General features: G+C 43.7%; 2 protein-coding genes across 2 annotated transcripts in view; one reads left to right on the forward strand and one right to left on the reverse strand.

Moving 5' to 3' along the window:
• Window positions 1–659: 659 nt before the first annotated feature.
• XRCC6BP1 (XRCC6 binding protein 1) lies at window positions 660–15,512 on the reverse strand. The gene is made up of 6 exons (XM_015414050.1): window positions 15,136–15,512; window positions 9,760–9,805; window positions 9,555–9,636; window positions 7,637–7,774; window positions 2,744–2,827; window positions 660–978 (listed from the first exon to the last, which is right to left on the reverse strand). The coding sequence occupies exons 1-6, from the start codon at window positions 15,317–15,319 to the stop codon at window positions 775–777; spliced, it is 738 nt and encodes a 245-aa protein (XP_015269536.1). The 5' UTR covers window positions 15,320–15,512; the 3' UTR covers window positions 660–774.
• RPAP3 (RNA polymerase II associated protein 3) overlaps window positions 15,510–15,589 on the forward strand; it is a 32,652-nt gene continuing 32,572 nt past the window's right edge. Inside the window, exon 1 of the mRNA XM_015414042.1 lies at window positions 15,510–15,583. The gene's annotated coding sequence lies outside the window, so the exon portion shown is untranslated. The remainder of the gene's footprint in view (window positions 15,584–15,589) is intronic.

Below are 15,589 nucleotides of genomic sequence, written 5' to 3' on the forward strand. Positions count from 1 at the left end.
GTGGGGCTGAGAGAGCTCTCTTGAGAACTGTCCTTGAGAGCTCTGAAAGAACTTATGATTGACCCAAGATTCACACCAGCAGCTGCATGTGGGGAAGCAAACCCAGTTCTCCCAGATTAGAATCTGTGCTCTTAACCACTACACCAAACTGACTCTAAACATTAATATACGACATTGTTCACAGATTTTATCAGTTTTGTTGATCAGAACTCATTGACAAATTCCACTGCTAGAAGGCACCTTAGAAATGAAGGCATCTTTGTGCTGACCCAAATATCCATGTTGCTGACGCAGGAAGGTCCCCAACTTTTTAATGTAAGCCAGCCTGTCATTTGCACTCTAACAGTGGATGCCATGGCTCCACTTGATTGCACTTTACTAGATATTCCCTATGGCTACTTGTCCCACAATGCAATGCATTCTACCACACTGTCCAATTCTGGCACATTGCAGCCTGGATGATGCATTGCTCAAAAAACTAACCCAAGAAAACATACATGTATGTATTAAAAAATAATGAAATTTGTATTTATTCAAGGAAGACACATGCAAAACTAATTCCTGGCAGACTCCTCACACACAGTTTCACATATGCATTGAAAAAATATATTTCTGAAATCAATTCCTATGCAGAATGAAACACAGAATTGAAGAGGAAATAACCAGAGTCCAATAAGAGGGGATCCTTGTTATCATCACTATTTCAGTACAACTCATCTTTTGTCAATTGTCCTCAAATGATGTTGTTCAGCAGCTAGAAATCGACAGTTCTGTCTATACATTTGTGTAGTATCGATGACGGTTCTGAAAATCTCTGTATGCGTATTTTGCATCCTGTTTACTATGAGGCACTCTGCCAAATGGTTCATGATCACTGAAACAGGCGTCAAAGACTTCATCCACAGCTTTCTCAGCCCTCTCTTTGTTGACCTTTCTAACCGCCAAGATAGAGCGAACAGCTCTGTCTCGTACACAGGTCTGGGGAAAGAGAGGGAAAAACAGGTTCAAATAACAAGCTATGAAATCTTGATGCATTTACATTAGTCAGTGCCAATAATTACAAACCACAGGAATGTTTCAAAAGGATAGTTAAAAGCCATGTTTGCTGTGATTGTTCAGAAGGATACTACTCAGGCAAAATTGACTAGTTTCAATTTTTCATAGGCAGTATAGACTTGGGAATGTACCAAGATGCTCAGCTTGACAGCCAATCAAATTGTTTATGGTGGATATTTATCAGGTATGAGTCACTCCCTGGAGAACAACTGCCTTGATTGATGCAACAGCTGGTGGGCACAATCTGAATCTGACTTTAACAAAAATGAACCAATACTAACATTTCATCATACCCGGCTGAGCTCCCATTAGCTGAAAACTCAGATATTGAATCACCCAAAGATATAAATTCAAAGAAAGCTGATCTGACGCAGCCAGTTGCTGATACGAAGCTAAGAAAAACATTAGCATTTATCTGAACACTGGATTAGAACCGCCCTGAAAAAAAGCAATTTTCCCACATGCCTAAGAAGCAGCTTTTCCGGGCAAGCCAACAAGCAGCAATATTATCTACCCTTCCAGCCATCACATCTGTGTTTCTCTAATCTAAAATGAGCTCCTTAAGTTGCTCCTAAACAACTTATATAGTTCTCCACTTATCCCTGCAAGGTGGGTTAGGCTGCGAGTGTGACTGGCCCAAGGTTACCCAGCAAGTTTCTGTGGCAGAAACAGGATCTGAACCTGGGCCTTCCAGATCCCAGTCCAGCACTCTAACCACTACACAGCATAGACTCTCCACACACCTTCCTTAGTACAGATCAACTGCCAGCTGCCTCGCCTGGACCCTTCTGTTGTTCTGAAACGGTTAAGAGAGACATTCTTGTATTCCAGCACTCATTTCAACTAGGAAATGTGCAGTAGGACAGTAGTCCTTACAGTGACATAGAAGATGGTCAAAAAATGGTGTGTGTGTGTGGGGGGGATAAACAACAAGGAAAGGTAATCCAGCCTCTGCTAAGAAGTTGTTTGCAAAAGCTAGCATGTCTGAGTATGTACCAAATTTATTTGATGTGTGTGAAGAAGTTGCATACTGCTATGCTCATATGTACACACAAGCATGTGCGCGCACACACACACACACACACAGAGTAGTTAAGATATTGCAGAAAAGAGAAGAGCACAAGGACTTCTAAGGTAAAAGCAAAAGACAAGACAGTATCACTGAAAGCAGCAATCTATCGGTTTTACTGGTACCCTTTGTCTCTCTGGAGCTGTGGTGGCTCAAGTGGTTAAGACGCTGAACTGCAGGCTGTGGAAGGTCAGTAGTTCAGCAGTTCAAGAGCCGAGTTGCTGCATGACGGAGTGAGCTCCCGTCTCTAGTTCCAGCTCCTGCCAAGCTAGCAGTTCGAAAGCAAGAAATTGCAAGTAGATAAATAGGTACCACTTCGGTGGGAAGGTACCAGCGTTCCGTGTGCCTTGGTGTTTAGTCATGCCGGCCACATGACCACGGAAACATCTTCGGACAGCGCTGGCTCTTCGGCTTTGAAACGGAGATGAGCGCCGCAACCCTAGAGTCGGACTCGACTGGCTTTCGAGCAAGGGAACCTTTACTTTTACCTTTACTTTTGTCTCTCTGCAGTTCCATCAGAGGATCTGAGCCTCAGAATCACAGGGACAGCCCAGCCCAGTGGAAGGCAACATGTAAATGCAGTTCCCCCTTTTCTTTCAGGGGTCAGGCTCAACTTACTTGATGGTGCTGCTTCAAGCCAAATTTAAACCGGGTCATTTCGCTCAAGAGTGAGCAGTCCCCACTGAGATTAGCTGCTCGAATCTAGTAGGGGGGGAAAACAGCAGTATGGGAAAAGGTTTTCAGAGAACTGACAACACAATTACCTATACCTGAAGTGTCCTCTGGACAAAAAACCACTAACTAATAGGCTGAACCAATGATCTTCCATTTTATTACGCTTTCCTTAATCTGCCTCATATCATAACTGCTTGAAGCTACAGAATATTGGGAGGGAACAAAGAGAAATCTATCTGCTGGATATTCAGGAACTGATTAGATCTGACTGGTTATTCACAAAGAAACTTTCAACAACATTCCACAGCTGTTTATCCTGCACCAGTGAAAGGCTGTAGAAAAAAATATTTATTTAGAAACATTTCTATGCCGCCTCTGCATGGAACCTGCCCAGCTCAACAGAGCACTAAACTCCTTGCTATTCATCAGTGTCAAACTGAACAGAAGCAGTCACCCTAGTTGTTTCCCTGCCTTCCACAATAACAATCCCACTTCGTTTTATAAAACAGACCTTTAACTCCATCAAATGAACAATCCCCCTCAGCAGTGGTACTAAGTATAGGTGGTTGAAACCGTAGGTTTAAGACATTAGGAATTATTGCATTATATGGCTTTCATTATGATTCTTAATTACTGACATTTCTTTAGTGAGCTGAGTGGAAGTATTCTTTGGTCCTAATCTATGCTTTGGGTTTGTTTGTTTTAAACCCAAAACCTTTAATTGAGATGGGAGGAGAAAAGGACATTAATATAAAGACTGAGTTCTGATGATCCTACAAACTATTGCCAGAGAATCAGGTATATGCTGCGGACTCCCTTCTTGTGAGTCGATTTCATCTTGAAAATTCTAATTAGACGTCATTTATTATTTGTTTCTTGTATCAGTTATGTATGAATTGAATTTTGTTTGATTTTTTTCTCCATCAATTTCTATTGCAAATTTTGTTTAGAATGGTTCGATCAATTTGGTCCAGGCTAATAAGTACATTATAAAGTGATTAATTTTGCCTGACTGTTTTATACACTAAATACGCAATATAAATGTCATTGAAAATCTGTAAATAGCAAATACACAACCTGTATCATCCCATGATTCTATTTGTCCTACTGTCCCAGTAAGAACAGCTAATGTCACAGTGAGTCCATATTTTAGGCATCAGAACTAGAATTCAGATTCTACAAGCGGGGACCTGCAAGACTCATGAGACGGAGTCTCATCCTCCCCCCGATCAGCTTCCACAGGAAAAACCTGGGTCTGGAAGACCCTGCTCTGAAGCGCTAAATGCTACTTCACACTGACTGTCTTCGGGGGGGGGGGGGACGACCTCAGCAGGGTATGTCACAGAGCCCACCATTTTCTCCAGGGGGACTGAAGCCTTCTTTTAAAAAAAATTTAACACAAATTTATTTAAAAGTGGAAGTATTATACAGGAGTTCAGCCTTTAGCAACCTTGTTAATGTTTTACACCTTTAAGAAAGGGATATTCAACATGCAGCTGCAGGGAATCAATCAGAATAATTTTTAGAGAGCATTTGTCAGCCTATTTAAAAAGAAAGCTTCTAGCCGGGTAGAAAAGAGGACTGAAGTGCTACCACTATAAACAACTAGAGAGCAATTGAGCCAGCAACTTGAGATAGAGAGCAATTGCCAGCCAATTTTTAAAAAGAAGGCTTCTAGCCGGATAAAAAAGAGGACTGGTTGCTACTACTAGAAATAAATTAACTGCCTTGTTCCTAATTCAAACACTTGAAATGGAACTAGAAGTAAGTTAAAAGTTAACAATTATTAATAATTTCAAAAATTTAAAAATTATAACAAAATATTCCATTCAGCTTCATGTTTCTTTCCATTCTAAATAACCATGTTTGTTCCAGGATAATTTAAAGAAAGTAAAAAAGAAGTTAAGATGTAATAATTTGAAAATGGAACCAGAAGATAATTTGAAGAAAGTAAAAAAGAAGTTAAGCTGTATCAAGAGGCTGACACCTTTCAATATAATAGGATTACTCCTGAGGAAGATAACCGGGTGCTCATTGAGGATGATGGTTTTTCCTTGAGAATGTTAGGATTTCCTTAGTAATATTGTAAAAGTTTCATTTGTAATATAATTTGATATTCATAAGATTTATTAAACGTCATTGTCATTTTTATTACAGTGTTTGTTAGTTTGATATATTTCCTTATAACTGTGATTCCTTTTTTTTGTTTACTCACCTGGAGATTGGCAACAATGGTTTTCCAGGAGGAAATGGCTGGTTTGGAGAGTGGAGTCTATAGTATTGTACCTGTCTGAGGTCCTACCCCTCCACAAACCCCACCCTCTCCAGGCCCCATCCCTTAAATCTCTAGGAATTTCACAACCTGGAGTTGGAAACCCTATCTCCTTCCCGGCCAACCATCAACCATCTCTCTGCTGTCTGGAAAGCAGTTTTAATTCTGAGTGATCTCCAGTCCTCACCTGGAGATTGGCAGCAATGGTTCCCCAGGAGGAAAAGTACAGTCTTTCTCTGCAGTGGAGACCAAAGCAGCTCACATCATTTTTCTCTCCTCCTTTTGATCTGCACAACAACCCTGTGAGGTAGGTTAGGCTGAAAGCCTGTGACTGGTCTGAAATCACCCACTCAACTTCCACAACAAGAGCCTGAGTCTAGCAGACCCTGCTCTGAAGCGCTGCTATACATAGGGTAGCCAACCTCCAGGTGGAGCCTGAAAATCACCGGGTATCACAACTGAACTCCAGACAACAGATTCCCCATCCCGCAGAGAAAATAACTGCTTTGGAGGGTGGGTTCTATGGCATTCTATTCAGCTGAGGCCTCTCCCTTCCCCAAACTGGCTTCCTTAGACTCCACCACAGAATATCCAGGAATTTCCCAACCTGGAGCTGGCAACCCTAGTCAGGACTGGCCCCAATGAGTTCCCCACAAAGGCCTGGACAGGGCTTCCTCCCTTTGCCTTTTTACTGACAGAACCAAGCTTGGTTGCCTAGCAATAGCCACTGAGGGAAAAGTTAGTCCTACAGGAGCCAAGTGGGAGAAGTGTCTTAGTCAGGAGAGACAGCTGTTTTGATAGTTTATTCTGTGAGGGAAGAGTGTCCAGGCTGGCAGTGGGCGGGAGAGAGGAGCAGACCAGCACCCAGCCAATGGCACGTGAGTATTCTTGAGTAGCAGTTGATGGGCCAATGGTTGATGGAGCACACTGCACAGCCAATGGGAGGGCTGGAAATGGCCAATACATAATGGAATTATATATATATATATATATATATATGATATTTCTGTGTGCCCTGGTCAGTGTGGGGAAGACTGTGCAGCCTTGAACCCTTTTCCTCATTCCTTCTACAGCTCTTCTCTACATTCCAAAGGAGAGATGATGTCACATCTTTGAGACATATTACGAGTTCCTAAGCCAGTCCACATACACTGTTACCCCTAAAGCACATTCACTGCCCAAAAAGCTGAGTACCATCCCTGATGGAAGGGCAGAACACTGGATACAATAGTCACTGTGGTTCCTGTGGTTACAAGCAGATTGGCTGCCCTTTGTTCAGTAAGCTGATCAAGAAAATATACATATTTTCATTTGCACACACAAAATTAACTGTGCTTCAAATTTTAATCCAAAAAGGAACTATATATCAAAACTTTGGAGAAGCATTGTTCAACCTTCTGGCAAATAGATGTTTCCCCCCTTTTCAGAATGGCGCATCACCATCTTTTATTTATTTACACACAGAGGACTACACCTTGAAAAGAACAAGAGTCCAGTAGCACCTTAAGGACTAACAAAATTTGTGGCAGGGTATGAGCTTTCTTGAGTCACTGCTCAATTCTTCTAGGACTACATCCTATCAGCTTTTCTGCTGGTGAAAGAAGGAGGGGTCTTTCTAAACTACCAAAAAGGCTAGGGATCGTGGGATCCAGCTGGAGAACAGCCACATGGAATGGATGCTTCACCAAGGAGAAGATACAAGCAATACTGAAAGGAAACACTGGCCAAATTCAACCCACTTGATTTATTCTACTTTACACATATCAATCAATAAAATTAGGTTTGAACAATTTACATAATTCACCATCTGTATTTTTAATTCAGTTTGGTGTAGTGGTAAACCGTGTGGACTCTAATCTGGGAGAACCGGGTTTGATTCCCCACTCCTCCACTTGCACCCGCTGGATGACCTTGGGCAAGCCATAGTTCTGGCACAGCTGTCCTTGAAAAAGAACAGTTTCTGTCAGAGCTCTCTCAGCCCCACCTACCTCACAGGGTGTCTGTTGTGGGGAGGGGAAGGGAAAGGAGTTTGTAAGCCGCTCTGAGACACCTTTGGGTAGTGAAGGACGGGGTATAAATCCAATCTCTTCTTCTTCTTTTCTTAATTCCCTAACCATTCCCCTTAAAAACAGCTCTTTCATATAAGTCTATCACAATTAACAAAAATACTACGGAACTCAAAAAGATCTGTGGCTTTGTAATTTGCTTGCTTTCCCATGTTCTGCTGCTTTGTATCCCCCCCCCCCCGCTTTCAAAATGGTGATTTCTTGAGTTTTTATATATAGCTTGAATTGAACAGAGCCCTTGATTGCTCCCGTTTGCAAAAATGAAATTAAAAAAAAAAATGTCTTAGGCCTGCAGCAAAGAAAATCAAGGCTCCAGTCCTAAGAACATTGGGAACAGGCCCCATTAAATATCATGGAACTTCTATTTGAATAAATCTGCTTGGGATTGCTCCTGAAGGCATTCAGCTGAACTATAATGATGAAGTATTTTTAGATTAAGTATTATGTGTATTCCTGTAGCACTATTAAATAAGTCCTGAGCCCAATGTTTTAACTTACCTCTGAGCAAGCTAAGTGCTTGATGTTGTTGAACCAGTCCACGTGTGCACGACAGTGATCAAATGCATGGATAAGTTCATGTGTGACTACTCTGTTCATGTGCGATTGATGGCGAATGTTGTTTTGACACAGAACAATCTATAACACAAACACAAAAAGAAGTTAACTAAGTAAATAAGAGAGCCAGTTTGGTGTAGTGGTTAACCGTGCAGACTCTAATCTGGGAGAACCGGGTTTGATTCCCCACTCCTCCACTTGCACCTGGCTGGAGGACTTTGGGCAAGCCGTACTTCAGATAAGAGCTGTTCCTGAAGAAGAGCAGTTTCTGTCAGAGCTCTCTCAGCCCCACCCACCTCACAGGGTGTCTGTTGTGGGAAGGGGAAGGGAAAGGAGTTTGTAAGCCGCTCTGAGACACCTTCAGGTAGTGAAGGGTGGGGTATAAATCCAATCTCTTCTCCTTCTACTACTACTTTTACTTTATATCTATTTGCTTTACAACCCTGAACAATATATTCTCTCAACTTTTTTCCTTTCAAATACTGAATGAAAATATTTGGAGACATCCATCACCTGAAACACATTAACTGGATTTACAAAATGTAGATGTATTTATTTATTTAATTGGTTTATACCCTGCCCTCCCCACCGAGGCAGGCTCAGGGCAGCTTACATAAAAAGTTTAAACACATAAAACATATGCTGTCTCTCCAGAGTCCTGCTCCAGGTGGCTCATAAGGTAACAAAAAAAGCCCTTTTGATTGGAAAGACACTAAAATAATAAAACAGGCCTCAAAACTATCGATATTAAAACTAGTCTGACTCCCACAAGCCATTGAATTTTCTCCTTGAGTCAATCAGGCCCAGCACAGGTGGGCAAAGAGCCGCTTTCACTCTTCCCCCTAAGAGCTGAGTGATGCAAGCATTTGGGGAGGGGGAGATGCATTATCCTCTTGCTAAAATGCGACAGAAGGGGAGGAAGGAGAGCTACATTCCAACATTTACAGACCAGTTTTCCTACATTACATGTGGGGAAACAGGAAGGAGATAGATTGTCAGGTCACTTTACAGCCTGAAATAAAACAAGATTTCCTCATCTCTTCCCCATTTCCCATTCAGAAAGCAGATTTGCCTCTCCAGAGAAGGAGACGCCAGCCTAGGGACCTTTCACTGAGGCACTCCAGCTCTTCTGTCTCCTGGCCAAACTGAACACATCCAAGACAACGAACTGTCGCAATGCCTCTTATACGTACAATAAAGCCTGAAATCAGCACCAAGGAGAACATGAAGAAAAACATTATCCAGTGAACACAATCCCAGCTTGCTGTGGCTAGTGTTCCTAGTATTATGGGTTTTATTATGGCTTGCAGCAAATATAAACAAAATTCACCACTGCTGATTTTTGTATAGGACAACAATACTGTGCTATCAACTTTTGGAACACTCCACTTTAATTGTATTTCTCTGACCTGTGATGGATTATTCCCATTCTATCTACTCTTGTGATGGAGTAGTGAGAGTGTCGATCAGGGAAACTCAGGTTCGAATTCCCACTCCTCCATGGCAGCTTGCTGGGTGACCCTGGGCCAGTCACCTATTCTCAGCCTAATCAACCTCACAGGGTTGTAATGAGGATAAAATGGAGGAGAGGAGAACAGAATATGTTGCTTTGTGTCCCTACTGGGAAGAAAGGCGGGATATAAATGAATAAAAATCCATTTGTAAAGTGTGTACTCTTTCCAGACATTTAGTAACTTCATTACATTCTCTCAACAAAACTACAATATACTCACCAGTTTAGAGAAATCATGAATATAACAAATTCTTTAATAAAATTATGCAACAATTTACCTTTGCTAATACAGTGAAGTATAAAATGACTTGTATCTGTCAAGAGTATCATGCATTGCTCAGTATCTACCTGTGATGTCGAAGAATCAAATCCACCACTGACACATCCGTCACAATCTTCACAGGAAAAGTGTCGGTCTTTGAAAACAGTGCTAAGAAACACATGCATGGTGATATAGGTAAAGTGCAAGTATGGTTCCGAATTTTATCACAAACATAAATACAATAAATATATAAAATAGTTTGGGTTAAAAAAACCCCAAAACCTCACTTACCAGCCAGAATTGTTCATAGCATCAAGTAGCAGTTTAGCATATGGACCTAGAGTAAACAGCAATGCAATTATACATATTCCTAAGCAAACCTCTTGTGCAGAAAATAAAGCAACAGGCCATTTATTTAACAGTGCTTACCATCATGAGCCGTGGTGGCTCAGAGGTTAAGATGCTGAGCTGACCAGAAGTTTGGCAGTTCGAGACCCTAGTACTGTGTAAAAGAGTGAGCTCCCGTCTCTGGCCCCAGATCCTGCCAACCTAGCAGCTCAAAAGCAAGAAATTGCAAGTAGATAAATAGGTACCGCTTCAGTGGGAAGGTAACAGCATTCCGTGTGCCTCAGAATTTAGTCATGCCAGCCACATGACCATGGAAATGTCTTTGGACAGCGCTGGCTCTTTGGCTTGGAAACGGAGATGAGCACCGCCCCCTAAAGTTGGTTTGACTAGCTTTTGAGCAAGGGAAACCTTTACCTTTACCATCATAGTATATCATTCATTTGAAAAATCACTGCATTCAAAACTGGTTGTGATGCTTTCATTATGTAAATTTTTTTACGTGTTTTTCTGTGTTTTAATAGGGGGTTATATATATATGTGTGTGTGTGTGTGTGTAGATTAAAATGCAGACCTGTAGAGTAATACAAAATGGGTGCATAAGTGACTGAAGTGCATTATGTAGCATTGAGTTATTGCCGGGGCATAAGTTACCCAAGGTCCGGATTTATGCGATGGGCCCGGCCGAGAAGGATGAACTCCATAAATTTATTGACAAGAATTTAGCCAGAGGGTTCATCAGACCGGCTTCCTCCCCGTTTCCCGCTCTGGTGCTATTCCGGAAAAAGGACGGGTGTGTGTGGTTGTGCACTGACTATTGAGGGTTGAATGCGGTGTCATCTACCAATGCTTACCCCATGCCACTCATTAAAGACTTGTTGGCCGAGGCATCTAAAGGGAAAATCTTTTCCAAACTAGACCTCCGAGATGCCTACTTCCGAGTGCACATTAAAGAGGGGGATGAGCACAAGACTGCCTTTAATACCCCTCTGGGCCAATTCAAATATAGGGTAATGTCATTCGGTCTCCAGGGCACTCCTGGAGTTTTAATGAACTTGATCAACGAGGTGTTACACAAACATTTGTTCAATGGGGCCCTGGTCTATTTAGATGATGTCTTGCTGTACTCCCCCAATTTACCCTCACATGTGAAATTGGTGAGGGAAGTACTCCAGATGTTACATGAGCACAAACTGTTTGCTAAGTTGTCCAAATGCGAGTTCCACCAAACAGCCATTGACTTTTTGGGGTATAGAATCTTGGGGAAGGGGCTGGAAATGGACCTGGGGAAGGTAAGGGATGTACTGGGGTGGGAGGCCCCCCGCACCCACCGCCAGCTACAATCCTTCCTCAGATTCTCAAATTTTTATCGAAATTTTCTACCCAACTTTGTCCATCAGCTTGCCCCTCACTGATCTGTTGAAAACCAAAGGGAAGGGCCCGGAGGCTACCAAACCAGGTGCTAAGCTGCTCTGGACAAACGAATGCCAGGAGGCATTCGACCACCTCAAGGCGCTTTTTACTTCGAAGCCGGTATTAGCCCACCCCGATGAGAATAAAAAATTCATTGTCCAAGTCGACGCATCTGATGTTGCCATGGGGGGGGGGGCGATCCTGCAAGAGGGGGACGATGGGCGGTTACACCCCCTAGCCTACGTGTCCCGCAAGTTTAATGAGACTGAACACAATTGGTCTGTGTGGGACAAAGAAGCGGGAGCTATCTGGCTAGTGCTTTCTACGTGGAGGCACTGGTTGGAGGGGGCCCGAGTGCCTTTTGAGGTTTGGACTGATCGCAAAAACTTGGAAGTGTTGAAAAAACCCCATAGTCTCAGCGCTAAGCAGTTGTGATGGGCTGATTTATTTTCTAAGTTCTGGTTCATGCTCCACCATTTCCCGGGTTCAGCAAATTCTTTAGCTGACGCACTGTCATGCCTCCCCCAACATGACAGCCAAAGGGAGAAGATATTGGACTTCATGTTCACACCCTCGCAGCTGGGTGGGGCGGTGACAACTTGAAGTCGTGCGGGCTCCTCCCCCTGGCTCAGCTGTCCGGGTCCACCCCCTCCCCTCCTGGTCAAGTGGGAGGAACCACCTGGACTGCCAGATTTGCCTCCACCTTCTCGGATGATGACAGAGCGGAGGTGGAAGGTGAAGGGGGGGGGGTTGGAACTGAAAGCGGATGGATGTTGGTACCGCGGCATGAAACTATTCATACTTAAAACGTTGCGGGGGGAAATATTGGTGGCGGTCCATGGCTCCAAACTCGCCGGCCACACAGGGTTTGTCAAATCCCTTCAGCTCTTACAAAGACAATTTTGGTGGCCACTCATGTGCAAAGATTTGTCCTCGTTCGTTAAGTCATGCAAAACTTGTGTCATGTGTAAACCTAGACCGGGGAAAACCCCGGGGCTGCTAAAACCTCTCCCCACTCAGAGTTGACCATGGGAGGTGATCTCTATGGATTTTATCATGGACTTGCCCCCTAGTAAATCCATGACTGTCATCTGGGTGATTGTTGATCTGTTTTCTAAACAGGTTCACTTCGTCCCCTTTGCTTCCTTGCCCTCCGCAAAGGTTTTAGTGAAGGCATTTTTGCAACACGTGGTGCGCCTTCACACGCTCCAGGGCAAAATTATCTCCTACTGGGGGACCCAATTCGCTTCCAAGTTTTGGGGGGAGCTGTTGAAACTCATAGGGGTAGAACGGGCCATGAATAGCACTTATCACCCAGAGACTGATGGGCAGACCAAACATGTGAATCAGACTCTGGAACAATATTTACGTTGCTTCACCAACTACCAGCAGGATGATTGGGCTGACTTGTTGCCGCTGGCTGAATTTTGCTACAACAACACGACTCATTCCTCTACGGGAATGTCCCCTTTCAAGGCTCTATATGGCTATGACAGCCCCCCTATGCCGTTCCTCGAGGCTGACGCCTTGGGCCCGGGGGATCCTGCACGGTGGTGTCAACAACTTAAAGACTCCTGGCTTTTGTTGTGCAAAACATTAGAGGTGGCGAAGGAGGCTTACAAGGCTCAGGCTGACAAGAGAAGGGTGGAGGGTTGGGCTCTGCAGCCTGGTGACTCTGTTTATGTCTCTACTAACAACATTAAGGTTTTAAGACCCAGCCGCAAACTAGGCTGGAAGTTCATTGGCCCATTTAAAGTCAAATGTCTAATCAATGAGGTTACTGTGGATCTAGAACTTCCTAAAAACATGACGAATATCCATTCTGTGTTTCATTTCAGCTTCCTGAAGTGGGACCCAGGTCCGAGTCCCTGGCACCCAACAAGGCCGGTGCCCCCTCCTCTCATGGTAAAGGGCGAGGAACATTTCGAAGTGTCTAAAATCCTGGACTCTGAACAGAAACGTGGCAAACTGTATTAATTGATTGAATGGGTAGACTTTGGACCCCAGCACCAAGAATGGGTGGAAGTAGGGGATATTCAGGCCCCTCAGCTTTTATGGGAGTTTTACCGGGAGTTTCCGGGGTATTAGCCGAGAGATTGTTCTTTAGGTGGGCAGAATGTCAGCTATGCTGCCATATTGTTTATGGGCCTTGAGTTCGCCTGCCTGACCTGTGTACATGTTGGTGCCACATTCCTTCCCTCTCGCTTCTCCCCTTGTTATCTCTGACCTTGTACTCCTGCCTGTGTAGTGTCTCCACTTTAATTAACCGTGAGACTAGTTTTGTTTCTCAGCCTGGGATCGGTTACTCTTTCCTGCCCATGGGAAAAGGGGTGATTGGCCCACAGGTGGGGGGGGACCTCTTGAATCTTCTATATCATTTCATGCTTGTTCCTTGCTCATCATTCCTAACAGTGACCATGTTACTGCAACCGTAGTACTAACAATAAAGCAAAACCTTTCTTGGAGGTGTGTGCTCAGTTGTTTGGCTGTGGGTCCTGACAATATGCAACTAAGCCTTTCTGTTCTTTGAGTCCAACTAAAAATTTTAAGGCGAGAGCCTTTGGTAGCAATGAAAATAAGGAAGGTAAGAACGTGGCATAACACATTACCCCAGAACAGTACAGAGAGGTGCCTTTACAAAAGTTACCCAAAAAAGGTCTCACAGAGAAAAAGTGAAAACTATTACACTGGCCTATATATGTAGTGAGAGAACGATAACCAATCCAAAGTATCAGTGTCAGTTATTACGGGCCTTTATATTTTTCTCACATCCAGACTAATAAATAATTGTGGTGAACTTGAAAGCTGTCACACTGTTTTGTGTCATTTCCATTGAAACAAATAAAAGTTATTATGTGGACCATATTTTTGGTTATGGATACTCGCTGTTTCTTTACTTCCTTAAAGACATCCACAAGCGATCCAGTCATGAGACCAAAGCAAAGCAATTCCCATAGGGAAGAGAACAATGGCTCATCTATCTAGGGACAGGACCTAGGCATTTAAAGGATTATGCTCCCATACCATCTCACACTTTACAGATGAAATTAGAGATTATGTTTGTAAAATCCCAATTGTACTTCCAAGGATCACTACTCAAGCTACTACTGCCACCACCCCAATGATACACTGCTAAAGGTTCTAACCTAACAGCTGTACTTTACTCTGTAATTGGCTGGCCCACATTGACAAACAGGTGCTTGCTCTTTTGCCTAGAAATATTGAGATAAGAGTCCAAATGTCTACAATCTGTTCTCAACAGCAGCAGTGCATGAAATGCCAGTCTGGGCACTTTGGGTTACCTCAGACCTAGTTCACACAGGCAGAAGAATAAGGTGGCAGAATGAACCGTACCACTTCAGAATGGAGGTTGAAGATGCAGCTTTGAACATTTCTTCATTTTAAAAAATACAAATCCTCTCTGCCAACAGAAAGTTATCACAGCAGAGGCAAAGGTTCTACCACCTTCTTTTCAGTTTGCAGTGATCTCCTATTCGCAGAGAGGTTTTTAATACAGGGAAGTATTCAAAAATGTGATCCTCCAGGTGCATTCTGAACGCAATTCTACAGCCTCAACTTCTGAATCGAGTCTTACTAATGTTAGTGTATACATTGACCTACACATGTATATATTGGCAAGATGTGCCCACTTTCCCATTTCTCCAGAGTTAACTTCTCTGGCAAAGGACCTAGATCTTGAAGAATAACAGTTGCTGAAAGTAGATTCAGAGGGGTAGGGTAGCCGTGCTGGTCTTAAGCAGCCGTTTGAATCAAAGTCAAAAACTAGGGCCAGCGATAGGAATCGGGGAACAGGGCTGTTGGAGCTCCTCAGCTCTTGCCCAAACACAGCCCAGGAAGCAATACCTCTGCTTTGCCCTCCCGCCTCCTTCCCCGGAGAGTGTCACTTACTGGTGTCCAGGGCGATCTTCAGCATCACCTGACACTTGTGGTTGAAGGTGAACAGGCTGTTGTACAGAAAAGACTTCGCTTTCGTCGTCTCTCCGCGCCGCCGGTCCTGGATCAGGCCATACCCGAAATCATCCTCTTTCTCGCTGCCGCTGCTCCCCGATTGCGGTGGCTCCTCTGAAGCCATCGGGAAGTCGATCTGTCGTATTCAAAGCACAAGGGAGGAGGGGTGAGAGAGAGAGGAGGGAAAAGAAACGCTTGTTTCCTTGACTTGTGCCTTGTCGGCTATCGTAGCCATAAAGTAAAACCTCGCTGTTCCGCCGCATTGCTTCCTCCAATCACAAACAGGAATGGGAGGGGCGTCTCTCTGCGGTTAGCGTTCGTAACCATGATACCCGGAGGGGCGACGATGCGCATGCGGGGTGGAGATAGTCGCAGACAACCTAAGAGAGTGAGG

This window comes from Gekko japonicus, unplaced genomic scaffold (assembly GCF_001447785.1).
Source record: "Gekko japonicus isolate JY-2015 unplaced genomic scaffold, Gekko_japonicus_V1.1 scaffold1218, whole genome shotgun sequence".
NCBI classification, from domain to species: domain Eukaryota; kingdom Metazoa; phylum Chordata; class Lepidosauria; order Squamata; family Gekkonidae; genus Gekko; species Gekko japonicus.

What these genes read in the sequence shown, in the direction of transcription:
- XRCC6BP1 (XM_015414050.1), bottom strand. Translation starts at nt 15,319, where the DNA reads ATGGCTTCAGAGGAGCCACCGCAATCGGGGAGCAGCGGCAGCGAGAAA. An exon ending in GAAGATCGCCCTGGACACCA is followed by an intron (nt 9,806 to 15,135) that starts GTAAGTGACACT and finishes TGTTTACTCTAG; the next exon opens with GTCCATATGCTAAACTGCTA. An exon ending in TTGATTCTTCGACATCACAG is followed by an intron (nt 7,775 to 9,554) that starts GTAGATACTGAG and finishes TTTGTGTTATAG; the next exon opens with ATTGTTCTGTGTCAAAACAA.